Here is a 27,334-nt window from a genome sequence, read left to right on the forward strand (position 1 = left end):
TGCATGCAGAATTAACAGATTCATTTTAAGAGTGCACTGCAAATCTAATACACGTGTCGGTCCACAACACAATCTTGATTAATTCATATTCATCATCCTGCGTTCTTCCAGGAAAGGATGATAACATTTTCTGGAATTGAAATGTGTCCCTCTGATGTTAAACCAAATACCAAGGCTGTTTTATTAGAAGATACTTGTGGGCAGTAACAGAGGAGATGGATGATGGAGGGCAAGAAAATGTGTTCTTTCTAAAATGAAGAGGCTCAATGTGTCTCCGTGTTACTGGCTGATGAAGGGGGACGAGGGGAACACAAATGAAGTGAAGACACTTTTTGGCAAGTGCTGTCCACAATGTATGCCTCTCTCACCTTTCAACTTTTGTGCAGAAAACACAGAACACTTTTCCACTAACAATATTGTTGACGTCTCTTTCATGTTCTTAAATGCAGTATTATTGTAGTATAAAAGCATAAAGCGAGAAATCTTTGATTTCAAAGAGAAATCTTTGATTGATGGGGGTCACGTCTGGGGAGAGGGTCAAGTCGAGGCTCCCATGGTGCTGGGCCTTTGTGTTTTGCCAGCAAGGGTAACATAGGCAAATTAAGCAGAGCCCTGGCCATCTGGTGCATGTTAGGGCCTCTTTGTCTCCCTGTGTGTCCAACTTTGCCTCAACACCCAGTGGCCATCACGGAGAGGAGAGAAGAGGAGAGAAGAAGAGCAGAGGAAGAAAATTGTGAAGGATATTTGAGGCATATTGGAAAAGATGTCAGGCCAAAGTGAAGCTTTCTTGAAAAAGTTCCTGTGCAGTCACTCGGGGACAGACCAAGTGAAAGATGACAATGAAATACCGGGGGAAAAAAGCCTTTGGACCCTGGCTTGAAAGGGACTGAAGGTCAGGGAACCAAACAAAAAAACAGCAACTGAAAGAAAAGACAGAGAGAGTGGAAAATAATAAGGAGTAAGAGTATGTGTCATCCATGTGGGTAAAGAACAGCTCTGTGTGGTGGGTATTCCTATTATATGTGAACAAAATCTCTGAATTCCACTCACATCATTAGGGACTGACTGTCGCTGGAGTGAGAGCAGTGCATCTGTGTTTGGGGTCATTACAAACACTCTGTTTGGACCCTAAATTCAAAGAGTCTTTGTTTGGGTCACACTCTTTCACTGCTGCTCTCTGCCATCCCCCTCATTCAGTCTATTAAGACCCATGGAAACAAGAAGTCTTTCAGCCTCTGCTCTTTCTTGTAGCTTTTCTCTGTCTTCTTCACACTGGCCCTCACTGCCACTGGACTAATAGGAACAGGAAGTCAGACCTTTGCTTAATTAGGCTTCAAGGTGACTTAGGAGATGTTGGTGTGTGTCTAGGTTGTGTGTTGGTGAGTGTACGCGAATGCTACCCTGCAAATGAGGTAAACTCTGTGGAACGGAGGAGAGACAAGGCCAAATGGGCTGGAATTGGCTTAAATAGCTTACCAGGCTTTGTGGGTCCCGTCTGCCAGACCTTTTATAGTGAGATGAAACGTTTAAAAAAAAAGCCTCACTATAGCAGAAAACTGTACAACTACAAGTTCAACACCTACAAAGATAACTTTAAAACATTGTAAAAAAAAAAAAAAAAAAAAAAAAAAGAATATAAAGAGTTGTACTACTTGTGCTTTATTCTAAGAGAATATACTTGTTTCACTTAGGTTCTCTAATCACCCTAATGTAGAGAAATAAACCAGCTGGTTGCTGTCCATGAAAGTCTATACACATATATATTGGGGTTTATGAGGTTCAAGGTTTGAGTTAATAGTGTGATAAATGTGCTTAGAACACCACGTTTAGCCTTTTTTAAAATACACACGTGGAAGAACCTTTTTTTTTCCTTTTTTTTAAGCATACACATAGAAATGTGTGTTTACGTGTATGTGAGTGGGTGTGTGCGCTCAGGCCCCACGATGGCAGCCATTAGACAGGAGTAAGGCAGCCATGATGAATCGGCACTTAGCTCGGGGAAGCGCACTTGCTCAATGGGCTGTGAATCTCCCGCTGCCACTGTCACCCGGCAGAATGTTAAATAAAGTTATTTGAATATTTGTAATATTAATGTGCCAGCATGTCAGGAGCCCATTGGTGCCTAACAGAGAGAGAAAATATGAGAAGATCTGCACTGCGGTGTAGGACTATAGGAGTGCTGTGGCGAGGAATTATGCAAATGCACAACTAAATAAATGCATAATCATGGATAGTGTGTGGAGCTATGGATATATGGAAACAAATGGATGAATAAAAGTCTACAAAAAGTAGCCATGATGGTATCATGGACAATGATGATAAACTCTGGACATTAAATTGTCACGCTTCATTCCTACACAAGTTACATTTAATTTATGTCAGTGATTTTACCGGCTTATGTCCCCAGTCTATTTGTTAATCATTATTTAATTATTCATACAGTTTTGTTATCAGAAACTTGATTAATGCTGTTAAAACACTAAAGCTTTGGCAAAGTACAGGGTTTTTTTTAAAGACCAATTTCATGTATTTAATATAGTTTATTTATATTATATTACATATCATATTTATGATATTTTTTATCTATATTACACTGTACTTCAGGCACAAAAAGCTAATTGTAGGGACAGACCATGAGCATTGTTCAATATGTGTTTATACAAGTAAGTAATTTTTTGTGTCATTAGTCATTATAAAACATATTTTATCAGACAGAGAAAAATCTGCCCAATAAATTAGCAAAAAAAGTATCCGTCAACCTCTAGAAAAGACGGCTATATTCTTGAACACTGAGAAACATGCATGAGGATTATTATAAAACTTAATTGAATCAGAGGATGTCCTAATATGGCCTAGGACACAGGCACACACCTCCAAATGTGGTCCCAGTGATCAGATCACCATGTGTCCTCAGTGATTGCAATCAAACCTCAACTTCACACTGCCCACTCGTGATCAGATCACCCTGAGGACTCGTTCACACACACCTTTAAGAGTAGTTTTAATGTGTAAACTGAACCTGAATACACGAAAAATGCAAATATTATATTATACTTTAACACGATGAAGATGAATCAGAAAGTGATGTCATAATCATATCGGTGGCGTAGGAAGATGAGCGAGGGTGTGACTGAGATGTAGCAGACATGCAGCCGGTGTGAAAACACACACACACACACACACACACACGAGTGAAACGCAGCACAGCAGCGAGGCACACGCCACACATCCAGTGTGAACCAGTCGTAGGACAACGCGTAAGACATATATAGACTTCAGACAGGCAGACTTTATCAGCTTAAATAAAATTATGCTCCTCACAGAAAAAGGTTGTCAGAATAAAATGTATAACATGCAGTTTTGACCTTCAACTCTATATCGTGTGTCATTTAGCCCTTTTTTCTTTTTTTTTTTACTCTAAAACAATTGATGGCACATCATTCAATTTGAACAAGTGTTTAATTAGCTGTTTAATTAGTTTTAATCATTTTATATATAGGAACATAAGGGGAATTTAAATGATTAATGATTATATCAGATGAAATAATAATAATAATTAGTATCAATCACTTCGCTGGAGACCACAACAACAACAACAACCATGGGTGTGTTCAGCAAAACCATCAAATCACTCGAGACACTCAGACACTTGAGTAGACCTGGACACACACGCAAGACAAGCTTTATGTTGTGGAGGTAGAGGGCTGCTATTTGTGGCTCTGCTCGATTTAACAGGGAGGTGATTAAATATTTAGCAGATTGCTTACATAGCCAAGGGGGAGAGTGAGAGAGAAAGGGAGAGAGAGTGAAAGAAAGTGGGAGAGTAAGGTAAGAGAGAAAGAGGGGGGGATACCCAAATGGCTTGTGTGGGAGCTGGCGAGCTGGTAACGAAGACGGCATGTGGGCATCATCGTTACGGAGCAATAACTCTACATGCTCTCTCTTCCTGACTCCCACTTACTAGAAGGACACACACACACATCCAAATTGTATCACTCTGATACAATTTGAATTACTTAAATTAAACAAGAAAAAAGTGATTTATTTGTTGCTCAAATACGTTTATCGTCCTGCGCACATTTATGTGCTTTTCATGACGCATGTTCAACATTACAAGTTTAATCAACCCACTGCTGTAACTAGGAACCAGCAAATGCATATAATATTTCTTCTACCTTATTTCCCCCTGTGTATTTTTTGATATTCTAACAAGTAATGTGCGGGGCAGCTGTGGTAGAGCGCGGTCATCCATGACCAAGTGGGACGAGAGTTTAATTCCTGCATCCTCCTGTCCCCATGTCCATTCAACATCCAAATGTCCCCTAAAGATGTCCCATGCAACCGTGCAAGGGTGTACTGTATTGCACGAGAGCTTCATGAGTGTAATGTGTGAATGTGATGATGTCACATCCCCCCCGCCAGTGCCTTCTCTTTTCTATGTGCCTTTCACCTCTCATGCTGCTCTGAATGAGGGGAATTATTTGAGCACGAACCTGCATCCTTTTCTTTTTGTTCCTCATCGTGTTACTCCAACTCTAATGGGCAATTACTTCAGACTCAGCACTGAGGCTATGTTATTTTACCAGCCCCCAATTGATTGGTTGCCTATAGGCTGGTACTCAGCTTCCACGGGCACTTTAAGGTTAGACTCCCCTGTTTAAATAGTGAATTACAAGTCCATAAAAAGAGACAGTTTGGAAAATAAAAGGTTGAGAATGCTCTTATTGGCGGAGCCGCTATATGAAGATGAGAGGCACAAACAGCTTCTACACGAGTCTCCAGAGAGTCAGCCACTGTAGTTATGACAGATAAAAATGGTAACATCATCTGTTGCTCTCCTTCCGTCTGGCTCTTTTTCTCGTGCATCATTGTAATCAGGCTTGTGTTTATATCCTGAGGCTTAAGGTCAACCTACACAACATTTTGCACATTTACACTCAACTCCCTTTCCTCCTCCCTTCCCCAAAGATACATGTTAATGTCTAAAAGAAGCCACAAATAGTGAGGTTGGTTATTTATAATTATTTGCTCTTTTGTTTTGTTTTATAACATGAAGGTTCCTTCTTGTTTGATGCTTTCTATTTCACATAATGACATTGAGCAAGGTTAATACATCACGCCGCTAATTTCAATGATTTAGAATAAAGACACGGGCAAAGGTTTCTTTTCAAGATAGCTAGGCTCTAAATTAAATGCGTCTTGCAGTGAAACAAAACCTAGCAATCACAAAGTCATCTGAAATGAAATGAGCTGTTAACTGAAGACCACCAACCTTTGCCTTGTCATTTACATTTGAAGGTAACTACAACTTAGCCGGGGACTTTGTGTGTTAGTGTGTGGGTGTGCTTTGTGTGGGATCGAGTGCAACGCAAGAACGTGTCCACCAGTGACACTTGGTCCGAGCCTTGGTCCGAGGCTTGAAACTGCTTGATCCACTCGTAGGGGGACGGGACCTCATTCCCAGAATGTAAACAGAGTCCGCCATCTTTGCTAACAGTTACGCTTACAGGACCAAGTGTCACTGGTGGGAACGTAACAAAGAAAAGACATTTCTCAACTCACGGGAAACTGAGGTTGGGAAGCACAATTTCTTCAAAAATACTACCCCTATTCTAGTAATACTAAGCTAAATGCAAATCGGTGAAGTATTCCTTAACAAACTACGGGCAGCGTCATAGATTTCTCATTCCCCAGCTTGTTTGATTCCGAGTGTAGCGCCAAGCCACGGCTGAAAATGAAAACAAAACAGAAGATTGGTCCCTTAAAAGACCCACCCCACTTATATGGATAATACGGTTTGCCTTTTCAGCACAAACAACAGTTATTTGCACAGTGTTGACGTTAACAGTTAACTCTAGCTGTTCTGAATCCTGTGTCTGTCTCTGTCTGAGCAGGGGACAGGGCTAACTCCTCCTGCCTGCGAAGTTGCCGGGGCCTCATCAGAACTTACGCTGATAATAGTCTTTGCCTGACATGCAACAAGACTTGTGTTAGCTTTCCTGCTTAGCTTATAGTTATATACCATGGTCAGAAGCCATGTTTTAAGGGCTATGTTTTAACATAGGGAAATAGTTGGGTTGTACTGTTCATAAGTTGCAAAATCTATCATGTAAATATATTTTTGTGAAAAAATCATGATATGTTTTTTTTTACTCTACATAATATGCTTTGTAAGTGTGTGGCACTCTCATATCTGTTCAAACTATTTTATCTTGGCTCCACATATTCTCTCTTAACCTCCACAGGCAGTCCAACTAATACTGCTTCACACTGAGAGCCCCGAGCTTCTTATATTATCATCAAAAAAACATCCTTTTTCTGTGTGTTTGTGTGTGAGTGCGCACAGGTTTGTGGGTGAGAAAAGCAGGTTGCAAAGTGGGAAGGTGCATTAGAGGACAGATTAAAAAAAAAAGGGGGGGAAAGAAAGTGACGGATTGAATAGAAAACGCGGATCAACACCGTCTTTAAATGCCTGTTTTTACTTATTCCTCAGAACTTAGTCTTGCACACATCTCACTGAGGCAGAATCAAACCTCTTGCCATCTGCACAGTGCACTGCACAGAAGCCAGGCATTCACTGCAGATAAAAAAAAAAAAAAATCAATGCTAATGTGCCTTTTGAGTATGCCGGAGATGGACGTGATCAAGGCAGAAATACAGTACATGCTCAGCAAAACGAGTGAAACACAGTCAATTCAGTCCTTCCAATGATGTGATCCAGTGTATGACGATGCTCTGTAATATGCAAGTCTAAAATAGAACAAATTTGATGTCGCCAGTCTACAGTGAAGTGATTTGTTCCATTTTGAGCAGTCAGTTTCAAATAGTGAATGATGAAGTGTTGCAAGCACTAGTGGAGTTGCAACAAGGCTACACAGTTTAACAGGTAAAGGATGTTTAATGTATCCATTGTGCCATTTTACTCACCTCGACACACATTGCCATTGTCAGGTTCAAATCCAGCCTTGCACGTGCAGCTACCAATAGGAACCATCCACTCTCCATCCCCGTTGCAGTAGAGCTTTATAGGCACGTCGACTTCCTCCGAGTTGGGGATGCAGATCCCTCTTGCGATGACCAGAGAGGTGCTTTCAGCCCCTGTCATCGTCTCAGGAAAGATCGCAAAATTCTGTACCACACTCGGACACTTCTTATAGAAGACTCGCACTGATAGCAGAGACATGCAGGCACCGTAGTCCTGAAAGGCCAGGTAGAAGCCATTTTTAGACAGTGGTCCGAAACTTCGCACCTCCGTGTTGACTTTCATCAGGCGTCCACCAAAATCCACCTGTGAGAAGCTTTCATCTGCCGCGATTGTGTCCACCTTCAGGTAAGGGGCCTCCATCCAGAAGGCCGTGCCTTTAGTGGCAATGATGGCGTCGCTTTCGTAGTAGTAGAGATTAAATGTCTCTTTGCAGGAGCCAGGGACATTGGGAATGGAGCTGCAGTCACGCACAGTAAATCGAATTTCCACATAGATGCGCTGTGCTCCACGTCGATCAATAAAGGTGGTGAGGAGCCAGTTGTTTTGACTGGGCTCAAAGACATTACACACCTGGTAGGTCCTGATGGTGTTCAGGTTCTCATCATATCCACTCACCTCCTCCCACTAGAGAGAGCGACAGAGAGACAGATAGAGACGGAGAGAGGAGTGCATACAGTTGATTAGTAATCATCAGTGACAAAGCTGTGGTTTCTTATTTTTGAAAGAGGATGCTAATATTGACTGAGCGTCAGAGACATTTTTACATATCAGTAATCTCCCTAAGGCACTGCAAATTTGAGTCCTTTCTCTGGATTAACAGAAAAGAACCAGCCTGTCAAGCTGTTTGGCTTATTCATGCATTGAGAATACGCAAATGCCCTTTCTCTAAATCAAACCATTTCGTAAGCACAGCAAATGCAAAAACACCACCTTTCTGCCTTGTTACACCTAAATATGCTCGACAGCTGTAGTACGTGTGCTGCCACTGCATAAGAATGAGGCCAGTAATTACCTGGGCCGTGCTGCGATTCGCCACCTATGCCGATTGTGGTATGGCACTAGGTTGACCTATTCTAAAATAGTCTAACAAATTCAAAATCATGCACTGATGAATTACAATTAGACAGATGGGGACTACTAAATGGCAACCACAAGAAAGTATGGTGGAGCGGTATCTGCATGGAAACTGAACTGAAACGTGCTGCAAGCCTTTTTGTAGTTTTTGTTATGTTTGTTTTTGTTGTTTGCAGGTGTGACCCACAAAATATGGTGGATGAGCATGAGGACGCCGCTGAGGAATTATCTTCATGCACCGATGCCTTATGAAAATGTGTCATGAAATGCTGCAAGATTAAAATGGTAGAGGCAGACTATTGGCATTCTCAATACAATATTTCAATTCCTAAATGTTACCAATATGAGGGCTAAACTTTGTCAAACAACAAGAGAGTGAACAAAAAAATTGCAACAGTCCCATAACAACCCCACAGACATATATAGAAGCAAAGGTGATTTGAAAGATTTTTTTGGGGGAAATTTCGCCTCTCACTTCAGGCCCCACCTCTCCCACAACCACCAATGATCCAAACAGCTGTAGGCAAAGAGAAGCTAATGAGGTCTGCAGTGTTGTGAGTGGGCCTCCAGTCAGTTTGTGTTTCTTTTGTGCATACATCTCCTGGTGTTTCCTCTTTCTTCTGACCTTTACCGCCTCAGGTGCTCAATCAGGGCTAATGGAGAGGAGAAGACATCTCCATACTCGATCACAGCAATCAGTCAGATGGTCAAAGGATAAGATGGGTCCAAAAAAAGGGTTTGAGCAAAGTGATAAAGGAATAATGAAATGCAATGTGGGGTCTAATATAAACTAAAATGATTTGGCCTAAGGAGTACACAGAGGCACCTGGAAGAAAAACAACAAGGGCTGGGGTGGCAGCAAGAAGAGGGAAGAAGGAGAGGACATGTGGAGAACAGTGACACTGCTGACATGATAAACGAGTTTACAGAAATCTGAGGTGCAAATTAAAGCCTTTTTTCACCACTGCTCCCTCTGTGCACACTCTACTCTGCTCTCCCCACCACCGTCCCCTCACCAGCCCACCCCCACCTCTTCCCCTCCTGCTTTCTTCTCTCGTCTCTGCTCTGTAATGACCATTCATCAGCATTACAGGAACCTGTCCCTTTCAGCACTGCCTGTTCATTAATACAGCCGGCCCTAGGCTCCTCTGCACCCGTCTGCTCCAGTCTAGGAGGGGGTCCTCCCCGCCCCTCGTCTAGCCAAATGACCACCATCTTTCACACCAGAGAAAGGCCCGAGGCATCTCCTATAATGCTCATCTAAAATCTGTCCAGATATTCATTGGCTTCATATAATAATTGCTACTTTTCTAAAGAAATCTTCTTCATTGTCGATGGAGATAAAAAACAAACAAAACTCTTACAGGTACGGCTGTAAATTGACTATGCCAATCAACCGGACAACTGTCCTTGTACCAGTTCGATCACTACTAGTGTGGAATTAATTATTTGAAAGAAATTTGTCCAAATGTCCATCTCTACTACACTGGGAGGTGATATGGCCCCTTTCAGGTTGTTAGTATTACGCAGTTTCCAGTTTAGCTCATGACTAGCTGTTTGCATGTCGAGTACCATTCACAGTCTTCGTATCTTCCATGAACTTTAAAATATCCAACTCATTAAGATAATAGTCCAAAAAAATGTACTGGCCTGATCGTTGCCATTGTTTTCATCACTGTTATCTTTATTCTATGTGTATTGGCTTCTGCTAAAACTTCCGGGTATTAGTTAGGGGGTTGGAAACTCATGAGCAGAAGGTACACATGCAGTCGTAGTTTGACTCAGTCCCATCATCTTACATTGAGCAATTTGATTTAATGCAATTTTAATCTGACTAACATGTTTAAATGTATTTTTGAAATATTTTTAGCCTCAGACTGAAACACAAAAGTATCTGCTTATCCTTTCAGTGCTTTGTAATCATCCCCTGCTGATGGCTCTGTGCGTCTGCGCATGTGTGCAGTCGGAGAGCATGCTTTACCAACCACATATTGATTTTTGCTGCTGAAGAGCTTGAGGCTACACGGCACATTTGTGCCTCCACGTAGGTCCTCAACATTCGATTAGTCTCATATTCAATATTATGTTCTATAAAATTTTGTATTATCATCCTTTCCCAATTGTGCATGGTATACTTTTAAGAGGCCTTCGTGTCAGCAGTGCACACTGTGCAGTCAAGTCATTTCTTTCGATGTGTTTACTCTTTCCCAGAAACTTTTAGACCATTCAAATCAAATCTATCTCCTGGACTCTGTGACATCTCTCTGACCCTGTGTCCGAGAGGAGAGAAAAGAAAAGGCGCCATCACCTGTCACCTTAGTGATAATGGAATACCCTGGTTTATGCATCCATTTCCATTTCAGGGACTTGTGTAAAATAACACCGTTAGCCCTGCGCTGTGTATATTTAGTTTGTGCATTATGAATTTAAGCGCAGATGTATGTCGCTGGCATGTATCATTCATATCAGCTGTGTGTGGGGAAAGCGAGTGAGATTATCTTTATGTTTGTCAGTGCATTTCCTTCTTTGTACGATACCACCAAATGTTTTTCACGATGAAGCTCTCAATACATTCATATGGGATATTTTTTCTGTTCCTGGCAGTGGGGTGGAAATCACTGAGGAAATTGCAAAGGATGTGAACTGCATCTTGATAAAGTCAGAAAAAGAACAATGGATGGTGCATATGACCAGCTTTTAATGTGTTTAAGTGTCCCCCATAAAGCTTCCACTCAGTTAGTTTTATCATTGCCAAAACCGCCGAACATACGCTGTCTTGCTGATGAGACGACCGACAAGTATTTAGAGCCTCTTTGCACAACACACATTTTCATGTCACCCAAATGACTCCACTCTGAAAGCTTTGCATTGCCAGTTTTAAAAGAGACTCTCTCCCCCTGCCCCTAAATGTCGAGTGTGGTCATTGTCCATGTCATTATGGCTGCTCCATTTTATGAGCAGTACTGAGGAGATGGAAAGGCTATGGATTCACAGCATGCTTAATGTTTGTGTTAACGACTAGTCACAGATAGCTGAGCTGGAGAAGGGCGGGTGGAGGAGAGAAAGAGACAGAGAGAGTGAGGGATAAAAGAAAAATACAGACATGGCGAGGGATCAAGAAAAAAGGGGAGGCAGTAATATATTCAGGCTGATGCTCGTCTTCCCACAGTCTCAGTTTGCTGCCATCAGCCATCGATACTTTGCCCTCATAAAGGCCATTCATCACATTGATCTCCTGCCATTATCTTCAATGGCTAAAATAACACAGAGCAGCTCAGATGGTCAGTGCATCACTCTAGAGGACTACAGCAGTGAGCTTGAAACCAGACAGTCGCAGAACAGGGAGTACGAACCTGTATCAGAAGACGGATGGACCAGTAATGGGAGAAATGGGTCGGACTAATGACTCATTTGGAGCAGGCATGGTGGGACCAAAACAGGAGCTACCACATGCATGCTGCAGGCTTCCAGTCAGGCTTAATGCTGACATAACAAAACCAGTGTGGAATAGGTCTGGTCTGAAAACAGTACGCGGCCATATCTGCATTTCTACCACTGGAATGATTTCAGAAAGGAACCTACTTCGTTGACCTTCAGTGGCTGGTCAACCTATTCTGTCACAATTTCATCATAAATGTTATGTACACAATAAAAATTGAGAGAATTGAGTGCTTTTTCATCAAGTAATATAAAGGAAGGAGATAGTGAATATGTCTTTTCTATCATTTAAAGTTGCACAGCAGTTGAGAAGAAAGATTAAAAACTCTGTGTAACTGTTTAATCACAAACCTCTAGAAAAGTACCATACGAGTAGCATAAAATGTTGCAACGTTTGGCTACTTCTTTCCTGGAGCCTCAAGTACTTGGACGAGATGGGGCACTGGTTGCCAAGAAAAGAAATTTAAGAATGAAATATGTGCGATGGGAATTTTGTCCCAATGTACTGCAAATCTACCCTCAATCATGTAGAACTGCCAAAACACTTGGCAGCCATTGTGTACTGTGCATACACCAAAAGATGAGTCTTGACTACTTTTAGCTCATCATTCAACTTGAGTCAATTCACACAAGAAGGAGCCTCTAATATAAGGAGGCATCTATGGGGCTGATCTTTAACCTCCAGACTGTGGTCTGATGATCTGCGGAGTAACAGTCACAGTCAGATCCTTCAGCACCAGTTAATACATGCTCAGACATTACTGCGCACAGATGGACGATAAGCAGCTCAGAGCATTTCGACATCTGAAGCTCCACAGGTCTGCAAAAATACCATGGCGAATAGCTGATGAGCACCTGACAAGAGTTTCCCGACTCACTCTCAAAACTCATATAAGACTCTTTTTGGGGTTTTATAGACTTTCACTTAATCAACCTCATGGAGAAAACAACAAATTTGCACTTTCCCTTTTAACATAATACAGCCACAGGAGGCATTGCTACCCAATAATAGTATGGATGGGGGGGGGCATTTTTCTAAACCAGAGAGAAATAGCTGGTTTGGTGAGCACTTTCTGCCCAAGAGTTGTCTGTTCATCTATCATTACAGGACTAAAACATGTGGGTGTAGGAAAGCAGGAGATTGCTTTTCATACTACAGGCTTCAGATGGACATTTCAATAATGATCCTATTTGTTATTCGTGACAACATAACATTGTACTGAAGCAGGGAAGGTATCTGTTGTGCTGTTGTTTTTTTTTAATAATTATGCATGAATAAATGAGTATTTAAAATGAAGAGAGGAAACAAAAGAAAAGGGAATGGCACAAGTTCATGTGAAATTCACATTGACATATTCATAAAGGCCAAGGTCTCGGAAGGACAGTGGATTACAGGAATATGAAACGCTGAGACGGGGAAGAACTGTCGATGTCCTTGCCAAAAGACGCTCTTCTCATTTTCGCAGAGCTCGCTGCCGACAGTAATCAAGAGCTACACATCTTTTCTTTCCAAAGGCTGTTTGAAATCCCTCTGACTTAATGAGGATATTTTGCGTTTTAAACAGTGGGGCTGCTCCTTAGAGCCAAGTGCAGGGTGTCATTTAAAGCAACAGTTGGTTGCGCTGCAGCTAAATGAGCGAACATTCCCACACAAGCTCTGCGACACAGGCTAATAGTCCCCCCCCCCCGTCCCCCCCCCTTGAAATTCACATTTTCTGAATGCTACGTCTCATCATCTCCAGCCTCACACACAGAGACACACCAAGTCATACTGCAGCCTCTAAAATATGCAGTGGCATGATTGCTATTATCATTTCTGATCAGCTGTGTTATTGAATGAGGGCTGCTGTCAGACCAGTTGCATGGGAATGATTATTTTGTGGGGCATCTGAGGCCTAGTTCCGCCTGGCTGAATGTGATGGATGGGGAGGAAATGGTGATGTCTGAAACACTCCCAGTCCTGCCAGATCCCAGCCACTCTATAATTACAGTCACACAGTTTTACTGAGCCCAGACAATACTCTGTCCATCAGTGATGGAGCAAGATCCGCTTCCAAGCCACACCCAGGCCCCCAACAATATGTTTAGCGACCTGAGGGATTAAGCAAATTAGTTAATACAGATCTTGCCGAGTATAAAGAAAGAGCCTTTTCGTGAGATTTTAGGCGTTTCCCTCTCCCACTATATTCAACTTTTGTATTATTACTAATAATTATAGTTACTGCGATAAACATAACCCTCCTGGATATCATAGTCATTATACGCAATTTTGACTGTTTACACCTTTACTTTAATCTCCCATCACAGAATGGTGACATTTTAAATGCTAGCAATTTAACCTCATCATTTCTACAGAAATGTGTTTTGGAGGTTTTTTTTATGTGTAATTACAAAGCCAAGCATAAATCATAAAACCAGTGGGTAGTGGAGCAATTTCAAGGTTGCTTAGCAGAGAGAAGTATGTGGTACATCAGTCAATATTTTGAATGCAAAGCAATTAAATATCACGTGGCATTGATAGGAACATGTTACAACGCACCTACGAAACATACTAATCTTGACTGCCAAAATAAAAGACAATAGCACAAGGAGGGAGGTGAAAGAGAAGGGAGTGAAAAGCCTATAAGCTGAAGAAGGGAAATCCACAGAGGATGAAGACAGGATGTAAGGAGCGAGAGAGTAAGGCCACATCCACACGGAAACGGCACCAAACGTAAACAATCTTTTTCTTTCCCGTTTTCAAAAATCTCCGTCCACAGGGAACCCCCTTCCAGAATGATTCGAAGCGCTGTAGTACATATGCCAGGAATATAAATTACACTGTAACTAGAGCTGAAACAATTAATCGATTAATCGATTATTTATCAATTACTAAATTAATCGACAAATATTTTGATAATCGATGAATCGTTTTGAAGCTTTATTCATGATTAAAACAAGATTTTCAATTGTTTAAACTTCTTAAATATGAATATTTTCTTCATTTCTTTGCTCTGGATAACAAAGAAATCATTAAAAGTCAATCATTTTGGTTTGTGGACGAAACAAGACATTCGAGAACATCATTTCCAGGTTTTACAAACACCGATCAACATTTTTTAAGGTTTTCTGATATTTTATGGACCAAACGGTTAATCTAGAAAATAATCGATCGATTAATCGAAACTGTAACGCTACATCAAAAACAGAGAAGAAGACGTTGTACGCAATGCAGATATAATAATAACAGAAACAGAGACAGCATGAACCCAGCCAGGGGAAAGAAATGCAATTAAGGTCTGTTTGTTTATGTTTCGTGATGTTTCCGTGTGCATATTTAGCGACTTTACAGTGACTTTCTGTCATAAACCTAAATACTTTCCGAGAGGGAAATGCACAGTTCTTCCTCACGAGTGAGATCCATCTAACCGTATTTACTGCAGCCGAAGAGTGGGAGACGGAGTGCACAAGCTGTGGATGTGCAGTGCAGCTGACGGTGCGTGAAGCAATGTTTATTCAAGTCAGAATAGTGTCTGTGAAAATATGCTTTTGTTTTCTCCTCTGTTTATTTTTCGATTCAACGCTTTTTTTTTCACTCCCGTGTGTCATGTTGCTAAAGACAGGACGTGTTCTAGTGATACCTACTGTCTGATTTTAGTTACTTTTCATTGACAGTAGTTTGTAAAACTGTCAAACAAACTTCAAACGCAAGACAATGAATGCCAGCGCAAGAGAGAGGTGGGAATATGACGTCATCGTTTTAAGTAACGCATTCAGTATATGTTTCTGGTCCCCTACAACGCCGTGTGGACAGCCCCTAAATAATTTAAAAAAAAAAATTGAGGACTGGAAAAATGAACAGATATGGGATGAGATAAGAAGCGATAAAAAGAGTGAGAGTAATTTCACAAAGGGAATGAAAGCTGCCACCCTGCAGGATCCCCGACGCCCAAGGCGAGACCATTTAGGGACGAACCACAAAGAGCATGTCAGCGGGGGACAGGGAAATGGCAGGGTATAGGCTTTGGGATGCAGAGGGGGAGCCCTGCCTGTCTGCATATATTCTGCAAAAATGCTGCAAAGGATGACACCTGACAGCCCCATCCTCAAGTCACAAGTCAGTGATAGAATGAGGGCTGAGGTCCATGTTGGTTTGGTGAGGATCGAGCAGAAAGAGTCTCTATTCTTAGGACAGAGAAGCTGGGGAAAAAGACACAAAGACACTCAGTGTGGGTAAAAATTTGGAGGGCAGGAATAAAGGGAATTTACTGCTATTTCTCCCAGCTCTGTGGGACTGAAATAGCAGGTACTGGAAGACCCATAATAACTTACACATTCACAAATTCAGCCACTCCTTCACACTCCTCCAAATCCATAAGAAGTAGGGATAGACTTGAGTCTCCTTTGAGCTCCACGTCATTTTGTTCTTTTATTTATTCTCTGATGAAAAAGTCTGGGTCCTGATACATCCAAGAGAATTCTTGCATGCGAAAATATCGAGGGAAAATCCACAGGAAGGACATCAATAATAGACGGAAAACAGAAAATGGGGGTATTGTAAAAAGAAAAAAAAGAAGATGAAAAAAAAAAGTCAGAAGTGGCACACCATTTCAATTTTGAACAAGCCTGATTTAGCTTGTAACAATATTTCTTTTGTTGTGCACAAACAGTGAAATATTCTGCTCTGTCTGTCACTACAATGGAGAGCTGCTGTTTTCTGGGCCACGTCTCATTTGCTAATGAGATCTGGAAGGTAAAAGAAATTTACAGAAACAAAAGCTTGGAGCTAAAATGTGAGTAGTTCAACAGAAAAAGAAAAAAACACAGAATAACAAAACACACCCCAACACAACGACACAGACACACACTCAGCCAGTTGTTATCTTACTGATTTGTTGTCTCTAGTCATCATGCTGAGGAGAGGTGTCTGAGCTTAGAGCCAATTCACCTCTGTGGCTACACAAGTAAGTCATACTCAGTAACCAGGTTAAATGATAACAAGTCAAATGTAACAGGTCTCTGACTGATATGTGCATTTATTTAACATGCACTAATACATACACGTTCTCACTATATTAAGCAATGTTATGTGCCCAATAAAATATGCCAGCGGATTTTCTAAATATACTGAATGACCAGGTTTTTGGGGCATATACCAAAACGGAAATGCCAGGAATCACAAACATCATTAAGGTTGAGTCCAGACCTTAACCCCACTAAGAAGCATTGGGATGTACTGGGGAAGACTTAATGTCAGGGTCTAACTTGCCCAACATAAAATTTAAATAAACCTTGTGAAATTGTAAAAATAACACCACTGTGAATGCATTTGCTTATCAATTTTCATTTTTACGTGGAGTTATTGTTGGAGTGTGCACTCGTAATGAAGGCACTTCTCTCACCTGGCCACCGAAGCACAGCCAGCGTGACTCACTCGACGTTTTTCTATTCCCATTCCATTTTCCGCTCAGGCTCTGCAGGTTCAAAGTTCACCTCCATCCATCTCTTTCTCTTTTTTTCCTACGCCTTGTCCTTCAACCTCTGTATGCTTTGCTTCCCATCTCCCCCTGACTCTTATCATCTACATTCAATCAACCCCTTTCTCCTTTGCTCTTTTTCCTCTTCCTCAATTTACCATTTCCTCCTGTGTTCCCTTACACCCACAGACTGAATCACTGCCTCTCTGTCTGTCACGGTATGAATAATTGAGGTGTATTGAATGTGGTCAGCATATGGTGAGGTGGCCGTTATAGATCTTTAGGAAACACTGAGTGTATGCTGACACCTGTCCGTTTAAGGCCCACAGGAGTTTTGCATAGGCCCCCGCGGGAGAGCCAGGCAGCACACAATCGCCAAATCGCCTCTTCCTCTACGGCCCCTGCAGATCCACGCACTTGCATATGCAGGTGTACTTAGCAAAAGTACACTCGGTGAAAAACACTCTTGAATTTATGCGTGAGCACACACACAAGCCCTCGTGTGGACATACAAGTGAGTGTAAATTTAGACGATGATGTCAGGGTAAGACCCAGTCTGTCTCTGTCCCTTCTCATGCACCTGCATTAAAAAAGGGGATTGCTCCAAAATATCCTCTTCATCTTTCTGCTTGTGACTCACTCCTCATGTCTTTCCCTGTCTGTCATGTCTCACAGCATTTATCCTCCACACCTCCCACCTCCCTGCCCCGAGTCTGCCCTGCTTCTCCACACTTGACAGCACCCACAGCCTCTGTCAGCGCCACCCATCTGACCCCATCACCCCCCCTCCCTCACCTTAAAGCCTGGACTGTGTCTTTGACCTCCAAGAGTCACATGAGTTAACCGAAGCTCCCCTCCACACACATATCCACAGCTGCTTTTTTTTGCCCCATTCACACACACAATTGATCTTTTACCCCCCTGACTCCGGTTTCTCCTAATCCCTCCCTACCCCCCCTTCCTAATCCTGCAACCTTTCAGCCACACTACCATATTTCTCTTCCTCTAATCTCTCACCTTTATCTCCTTCCTGTCTACCCCGGTCACACACCCACAATGGTTCTCCTGGTTCCCCTTTTATCTAGATTATTAAAGAAGAGACATTAAGGTAAAGAAACCCCTGTTTCTTATTTTCTAAAAGCCCATAATTCCTTCCTGGCATATGTCTTGAAGTTAAAAGTCTTTAAAAGGCTTTGAAATGGACGAATCACTTTTTGATGTCAAAAAGGAAAAAGCTCACAGAAATAAAACTGAAGACAAACGACCATTCAGTTCATTTGCAGGTTATTAGGTGCACCTTATTAACATTTTATAGTTTTAACAAAAAAACAACCTTCCTGGTGGTTATAATTTTCACATTCTTCATCTAATTCTCCAAAATGAACATGTTTATTCAATTTCATGCTCATTTTGGGAGGAGTTGTGGAGCGGTGTAAAGCACCTTTTTCTCTACAGAGCTCCCCCTACAGTTGCAGAGTTTATACTTTTTACGACACCACCGTAAACATCCATCCGTGGTCTACCACTTCTATATCCTCAATGTCGGAAAAACTCAATTTCCCCCTTTCCTTGCCATGAGCATTTGTTTTCACCTGAGCTGGCAAACACAAGCCGTGGAGCGGGGTTTTTCAATTCTTGCCATTCAAAATAAGCCAGTGTGACGCCCCTCGTTGTCATTTCCTCGCTTCCTCCGGCAACAGTTTTCTGTGCTTCTTTTTTGTCGACTATTGACTGTCTAAAAAAAATGTCAGTGTCTTAATCCTGTAGCCATTACCTGGCTAGGGAGTGTGTGTGTGTGTGTGTATTGCCGGGAAGAAATTCCACACCTGATTCTGGCTGGTTTTAAGTTAACCATCACAATGACTCAGAAGCTGTTAAATTAGAGTCAAAATCCTGCAAAGCTCCCCATTAAATGTATACATTTAACATTTATACTTCTCTATAATTTCGCTTTCAATGCAACAGATGATTAGAGGCTTCATGTAGCTGGATGGGGAGGTGCATTAGACTACATTACTTTATTAGTTAAATTAAGCTGAGTGTTAAGAGCATATGGGTGACACGCAAACGTTTCCTGTGGGCCTAACAGTGTAGTTCCGGAGCAATTCTTTTTTTTTTTTTTCTTCATTTTTTAAAAAAGGAGACAAACAGCCTTACTCATTTCCTATGTTTTATTTTATTTCCCCCACTACATAACTATCCCACATCTATTGTCAGTTGTCATTGTTTGGTCATTCCACCGCATTATGTACATGAGAAACCGGATTACCATGAGAAAACGGTGGGATAATTAAAACCTCATATTACACGACAAGTGGTGGGTTATCTCATTACTCCATCCCCACTACGTCTCAAATCTGTATTGATCCATTATTATTTCAGTTAACATTAGGGTGGTGCGATGGTTTGCACTATTGCCTGAAGGCATGATGGAGGCGTCTAGAGGGAAACAAGATTTTAACTATTACTAATCGATAGTGTGCATACTTATAGATTAATCTGATTGTGCATTTGTGGGTTTCATGCTTTCTACACAAAACGTAAAGCCTTTTGTGTACATGTAAGGATTTGCAGCTTCAGTATCAGTCCAGATCTTCATTTTCTAGACTACTTCATTACTGCTGCGGTGTCATTTTCCATGTTGGGGGGGGGGGGGGGGGGTGGTCATTTTGTCATGCATGTAAAAATAATTTGGAAACCCGTGCTACTCATTACCATGTAATAGTTTAATTTCTCCAGCATCAATCTTCTTGTGTTAACTGATTTTCTTTTAATAGTGTAACCTAATAAGTAAAATCATTAAGACGTGTGTGCGTGTGTGGGATAAAAGTGTGCTTTTTTTTTTCTTTTTCTGTTGCTGTACACATCTGTTTGCCTCATGAGCTCTCCTTCTCTCGAGTAGATGCTAATATAGAATGTGCATTTGCATACCACCACTCAATTTTACACCCGCGTGGCCAACCCTGATACGTCTTCATGTCTGCACGACTGGAACTAATGACACTGCTTTCACTATCCTTCAAAATAAAGCGCGTAAGGTCAGCCAAATATAAACACACACACACACTTCTTATAAACTCTTGAAGGAATTACAGGACTTTAATTAGGTGTCAAATTAGTGTTCTGTGAGTGGTCAAGAGGAAGGTTGACAAGTTCAAAAAGTGTCCTCTTCACTACCCGTTTCAGCTCATGGTTATGTGCATTCGCCCGATTATTTCTTTTAAGTCTACCTTTTGCTTGAAGCTGATGCATGACATTATGTCTGCGATGTGAGATACGCAATAATGTGCCTTCATTAAATGCTTAATTGCAAAGTCAACGGCACGGTGCACAAACAAATTGATGCACCTGCAGCCCTCTGAGATGAGAGCCGCGGGTTTAATATCATTTTATATTAAGCTCCCACACAGCAGAAAATCAATTTGAAACCTGCTGCATTTAAGTCTGTATGTGATTATGTGCATGTGTGCAAATGTGCAATTCAACAAAATTCACACCGCAATCTCTCACACTTTACGCCGGCACAGTCGGGACTGCTGTGGAGCAGGGTAAGCTCCACCAGTGAACGGGATGAGTCTCACTCTCCCTACAGCAGGTCTCCCCCTGCCTGAACTGTTATAACATGAGTGGCTTAAAAAAACTATGCTCAACACAGACAAGAGGCTCTGTGGGCCTGGAGGATTGCTGGACTGAAAACGCTTTGATGCAAATAGCACAGAAGATGTCTTAACTCGGTAATCTTCTTTTCTTTCCACGGCGAAAAACAACGTGACAATGTGAGAAATGCTCAAAATGAAAATAATGTTCATCCTCGCATGTTGTGTAAAGCTCCTTTTCCACTGGTCAAAAGGTTGAAAGAGGGCCGTGTGATGTTAACTGGTGTTATTGTGACTAGTTTCCGCTCCTGTTGTGGAAAAAGTCTACACAATCTCCAAAAATTGTGCAGCAAAGTGTATCATTTCAGAATTAAACAGGAAGGACATAAGGTATTGTCACACTAATCATTATCCTGGCACAATATAATTACACATCAGCTGCTCCTTCTAAGCTCCTTTTAAACTGAAGTCTTACAAACTCATTCTATTATTTTCCTGCTGCTAATATTCACGGATGTGAAGTGTAACAATTTATGAATATTACAGAATCATGAAGAGTTCTAATAAATGTGCATATATTTACATACATTGTAGACTATGAAATCAAGTGTTATTTTTGTTACATTGATAAAGTGATGAGACCTCAACAAGCTGCAGGCAAGGTTATCATGATCCCATCCCCGAAGAAACATTACATTTGTATGGTGGTCCTGGATTAAGGATCCGTAATCTACACCCTAGGTTACCCCTGGTTCTGAGATGTTTCAGTTACTAATCCTTCGCAGGGGGGATAAAAAAGTGTGCTGGCACACTCTCCAGTGTTTGAACAGAGCAAATCTAGTAAAGACTCCCTTTACACGTGTGTAAAATGCCCCATAAAGACCCAAAGACCCAGAAAATGTAGGAAACAGTCATTGTATGGCCTGGATGTTTCCTGCCCCGTCTAGGTTATCCACGTTGGGCTATGAAGCTTTTCATTCAATTATTGAATTACAGCACCGCGAACCAGGTCTTAAAATTCTCTTTTGGTCCATTAATGTAATAGGGCAATCATACCTCTGATAGTGTGAAAAAAATGACTTGGCACTTTATTCTATTTCCACTCCTTCCGTGTGCATGCACCTACATACAGGTTGAAAATAGTTTGCTGAAATTTTGAAAAAGCCCTCGGCATTTTCCACTCTCTCAGCTCCTCCTCCCCCGTCTCATCCTAATACAGTCACTTCCCTGCATTAATGTATCATTACAGTATTATTACATCTACTGTATAGCTCAGCTTCCATTTACTGAGACTTAGGTGCAGTGTTCTGAGGGCTTACATGTGTCCATTATGTCATTAAGACATAATGGACACATGTCAGGGCAGAGAGAAAATAATACTCATATCAGGGGCTACATTGTGCACTACTTAAAAACTATATACTCCCATCCTGCCTGCCTTCCTGTCTATTAATCTGTCTGGCAACAGCACTGTGTGTGTCATGTTACACATCAACCCAAGCTGTTCTCCTCACGACAGAGAGCGCTTGAAGAGAAGCTCCTGAGATACCTGCATCTGCATGAGAGACTTACCCCAGAGTTAGGATATGCTGTCCAGCCCAGTTCAGCTGTGGCCACCCGAGTGTCCATCACAGTCTCTGCAGCAGAGAAAAAAGGAAGAGAAAGACAGCGGTTAGCCTCGAAAAAACAAAGAAGCTATTTTGAGTATCGCTCCAGCAGCTGAACTGCATTCAAGGCCCAGTGATCACTTGACACTATCATTGATGAACAGAGAGGAGATGAATGTTTTGCGGCGTTTCATCCATCTCGAGCGAGACGCGTTCAAAGACAAGAGACACAGAGACAAAGCCTTGGCATTGGAAGAGATGTCTGAGAGGCCTGACACACTGTTAAGTGCTGAGCTTGTATTATGTTCTGTCTGTGTGAGCATGACGCGACCGAGTGTGCATCCCTCTTCTGTTAGTGCACGTGTATTTGCACCATGTTTGTGTTGGAAAAATGTTTTCATTTAGAGAAAATATTTCATTGTAATTGCTCTTAAAGATGATGACATTTTGTAGTAGGGATGTAGTTCAATTTTCTATATTCTGTAGTTCTCTTCTATTACAGGCGGGGCCACCACATTTAAAACTGGGTCCAAATCGAGTGCCAGACGACGTCAAATAATAGAGAAACAAATCAAACAGAGATGAAATTTTTAAATTAAAGACGTGTCGTGTTAAGATGTGTTACTGAGTGCAATGGACACTTTTTTCATAAAACAAAATGAATGTTACCCGCGTTAGAGCCTCAGAAGAGACTGTTTCAAAGTTATAAACACATCAGTGGGAGTACTCACAAAATAACTTGAACGTCGAAGAGTGGTAAATATGAGCAGCATAAATTGACGTACTACAAGACGTGTAAAGCTAAAAGAGTTTTTCAAAGTCCACATTTCATTTATTTCTTTTACGGGTGAAGTGACTTGATGTGTGTTCCTATGTGTCAGTTAAGGAGGAAGAGGAAAGACATAACATTATCTCTATCAAGTGCACGTTTGCATTAGTGTAGTACCATAGTTGCCAACAACAACATGTGGTTATTAAGGTAATTTCCCTCACGCTGTTTCAGGAAGCCAGAGAATTAGCATCTTTGTCACCAGAGAGGAGAGAGTGTAAAGACCACCTGTGGATAACTTCCATTTTGTTGGTCTGTTTTTGCACTTTGAGAGACAAAGACTCAAAAACATGTATTGTAAATATGTTTTTTACTGTTCAAATTTAAAAATGTGTTATTTCTAAATAAACCTTTTTGTTTGTCATTTGTTTGTCATTTTGAATGAAAAACAGTACTTAAACATGCAGTAAATTGGGAATAACTGGAAGATATTGGAAGTGTCCAGACGGACATTTTGAGACTTAGGTGTTAAAGATATATACTATATGATTTACACTATAAGCATTTTATTTTTTAAATAAGCATAGGAGATGCAACTGTGTTCAATACAGTAATTAAACAATATGGTAATATTCCAGTAAGAAAATGATAGGTCATGGAACAATGAAATGGACAGATGAAAACTATGTAAGTATACATGTGCGCAAATGTGATTTGCAAACTGCATTGATTCAAATTGTAATTTTCATTTAAAAATGACTAGTTGTGCGAGTACATGACAAACCCTGTATGAGTTTGCGTGTGGTTTCATGTGATTGCTGAACTATGTCATGTTGTTTATCCAAAGAGAGGCTGCACAAAAACAGAGGAAGCTCTCGCAGGCCAAACATCCCCAGTGTTTACTCACAGAGGGGACATTCCCTGAAAACTAGAGCTGTCGAGTTGCTTTGTACTTTTCCGTCTGTCCTCGTCAGCCCATGTTTATGAAAACAAATACTTAAACCTAAATCCCAAAGTCATGTGTTACGTGTACTGTATGTGCTTTAATCAGCAGGGGAAACCTTTAACTTGTGGGTTTACAAACAAATATGGGGGGGGGGGACAGTTACAGACAGGAGGGAATTCTCTCTGTGAATGGAAAAGATGTGAATTCATCTACCTCACTTTGGACTTGTATTAACCACACTGTCCTGTCTGGCACCATGTGAAATACAAGAACACAACATTCTGAGAGTTGCTCTTGCTCTCTCATCGCTTACTAATCGTCAGTGACACATTGTTGACAAATAGGGTCTGGCAGCTCACCCAAGACGTTTGTCATCTTTGTATTGATTAATATCTGCCTAGTTGGCACATTGGAATCTGGAAACTTGATATAGCTCCAGTAAAGAAAAGAGGAGAATGGCAGTTATAAAACATGCAACTCTCTCTCTCTTACACACACACACACGCGCGCAGATTTATTGGCTATAACAGAGTAATGATGGATTCATAATATCACGTGTATCAAACAAGTATATTATCAGGCCTAAACCTTCCATCTTATGGAGAGAAACGGGTCATAATTTTCCTCACTCTGACGTCTTCCTACCACAACACGCCCTCGGTTATTTTTGCTGTAGCCAAACAGATACAAACTGGGAGACTAGTTTGATGGTATTAGTGGGCGATGATCTGTGGATAAGTGGGGGTGTGTGGGAACGATCAGACAAACTGCAGCTGTTGTGTCGGTTGGCGAGCAATGCCCACATGTGATGTTGATGAAGGAGATGCCTCACTCCGATTAAAATGCACAACGGTGTCTTCATTCACAAAGTGTTCCAGCACTCAGCAGCCTGCCTTTACCGGCTCCTACACAGGATGCACTCCCGCAGCTGTCCCTTGCACCGAGCATGCAGTGATTTAGAAATCATCACAAATGATGGAGCACTCAAAGCCTGTCAACTGCAACTAAAATGGCTTTGGGTTAAAAAAAAACAAAAACAAAAACAAAACAAAAAAGAACTTAGGGTGACTGACAAGTCATCAGTAGATTGGAAAGCAGTCTTTAAATGCCAATCCCCAGTTACTGAGAAAAACTGTCCTCAGACATAAAACAAATTACCGTAATTCACTTTCATTCAACTCGCACGTTTTACGACACGCACACTGGCACACACAGCACTTGCAGGCACGCACAATATGTGCGCATTTTCATTTACCCGGCAACTAAAAGAACAATTGTCTGTGTACACCTACAATGACAGCCTTGTTCATACCCGGCTTCCATCAGAGTATTTCAATTTCCTTAAGATCAGCCTTGCCTTGTCTAGTTTCCACAGCCTGCCAGCCAGCCGGCTCCCGCAAGCCTGCCTGTGCGACTTGCTGTCAGCTGGGGAGATAGGAGCATGAAACAGCCCTTAGCGCCAGCCAGTGTTGTGGGGACTGCCAAACCTTTCTCAGGGGAAATCACAAAAGCTTTAGTCAAATCACACAGGCACTTGGTTGGCCATTTTCCATTTCCTTTTAAAAGGAAAGGAGGGAGAGGGAGAGGGAGGCACAAGACAGTCAAGGTAGGAGATTAAAAAAAATCATGACCCATGTCATGACCCATGTCATGTGAAATGTCTGCCATTAGCAAAATTGCAGAATAGCAAATGAGTTAATGGAGTATGCCAAGTGGCTATTAATAATTTGGGTGGGGCTTGTACAGCCTTCGCTCACACACCTGTCCACTAATAGCAGGATTTTGGAAGATGTTCCATGTGTCATTTTGTGGGTTTTAAATGAGCTGATATTGGGGCTGTTCATCCACATAGTAGGTGTGTTTGAAAAAATAATTAAAAAAATGATCTACCCATGTTAATAAGAATTGAAAAAGCCAAATTTTGGGTTACCACTGAAATACTGACTAAAGCTTAAAAACAATGAGTTTAATGAGAAGAGATAATCTAATCTAACCTGCCAGTCATTATGGGATAAAATATTTCTCTTTTGACAAATTTGTATAAATAACAATTTCCTTGCACAAAAACAAATGCTGGGACTGTGAGTTTCTATTTGCAGCTTGTTTCCCTGAATTCACCTTCCCCCTTCCCTGTATGTTTTAGTAGTTTAATGCAAGGTTACTCCTCCACTTACAGCGTTAAAAAAAACACATTAAAACAATGAGACCTCCTTTTACCTGGCTCCCCGGTTTTCATTGCAGTTATATCTGACCACACAACTGGTTAACTGCTCTCTCTCTCTCTCACTCTTTCACTTTTTAGATACCAAGTCATTTGGAAGACAAGGCGAAGACAGCAGCTAGCCGTAGTCCCTTGTGATTAGAAGGTACAGCCCAGAGAGTTTTCTTCTACATTCATATTCTGCTAAGTCAGCTTCACCTACAAGCTCCGATAAATTAAATAGTACCAGGTTCACAAGCAGTTCAGTCTGTGGGAAAATTATTAACACCGAGAGCCTCGTGTTGACTATGAAGCCATGGCTCGTAAATCTTTTGGAAAACAATAGCTTGTAGGTGTCAGTATAGCCAGCCTTAAATGGATTCAAAGAGCCGCAAGGCCAAAGGATGTATTGTGACTACATCATTGAATATTAGTTACTCTAAAGCATACAGCGGATGTTAGATTAGGGGACTGTGTAAGGCTCACTCAGGCTGATCCCCAATCAGTGTTCTGTAGTCAAAACCCAGAGGTCACGAGCCAAGCCAGAACCCAGGCTCGACCGAAGGTCTACATCTCCCAATCCCATAGAGCACGTAGAGCTCCCTCTCATTAGCAGCAAATGACAGATCAATACCTACTGCTAGGCGGCTGTTTCCACAGATAGAGAGAGGGAGGAATAGAGAAACTGGGAGGGAGAGAAATGAAAGAGTGAGAGGGACTGCATTAAACATTGATGGGGCCCTGCATTACAGATCGATAAGGCAGCCCTCTCCACACAATTACACGTCAGCAAGGAGTCGCATGATACATCACGCACACAAGCACGATCACACGCTACTAGCACTCGAGCCAAAGCATATCTAAAGAAGGCCTGCTCAGAGAAGAAAGTCCGGCAGGAATGGATTGCCAATTGTCTCCTCCCGCGGTGAGCCTTTGTGTATGACTTTAATTTTGAAAGTCAAAATGGCAACATGTCTGTGTAATTTACCCTCTTTTGTTGCCAGGTCTGTAGGACTGTGCGACTGCTGGTCGATAGAACATGTGCTGAAGCACCTCTGTGAAGCTCCCCGGCTTCTACGTCAATACGCCTGACAATTCTCCACGGACGTTCCTTCCCATCCCATAACACATAATTTCCACTCATCTATCCGTCAACCGTCCCTCATCTATGCCCTCCTTTACAAGGATGCTCATGCACTTTGTAATTCAATGAGACAATCATGTCCAGATGCTGGATGCCGCGCTCAGAGGGGCCTTCTCTTT

General features: G+C 41.6%; 1 protein-coding gene across 3 annotated transcripts in view; it reads right to left on the reverse strand.

Annotated features, from left to right (window-relative positions):
* Positions 1-27,334, reverse strand: part of LOC131458663 (ephrin type-B receptor 1-B) — a 156,679-nt gene that overhangs the window by 76,281 nt on the left and 53,064 nt on the right. For all 3 annotated transcript variants that reach the window (XM_058627880.1, XM_058627874.1, XM_058627866.1), the window contains 2 exons: positions 22,122-22,186; positions 6,928-7,609 (listed from right to left, as the gene is read on the reverse strand). In XM_058627880.1, coding sequence (XP_058483863.1) covers positions 6,928-7,609; positions 22,122-22,178 — 739 coding nt within the window. In that variant the 5' untranslated portion in view covers positions 22,179-22,186. The remainder of the gene's footprint in view (positions 1-6,927; positions 7,610-22,121; positions 22,187-27,334) is intronic.

Source organism: Solea solea, chromosome 1, assembly GCF_958295425.1.
Source record: "Solea solea chromosome 1, fSolSol10.1, whole genome shotgun sequence".
Classification (NCBI taxonomy): Eukaryota; Metazoa; Chordata; class Actinopteri; order Pleuronectiformes; family Soleidae; genus Solea; species Solea solea.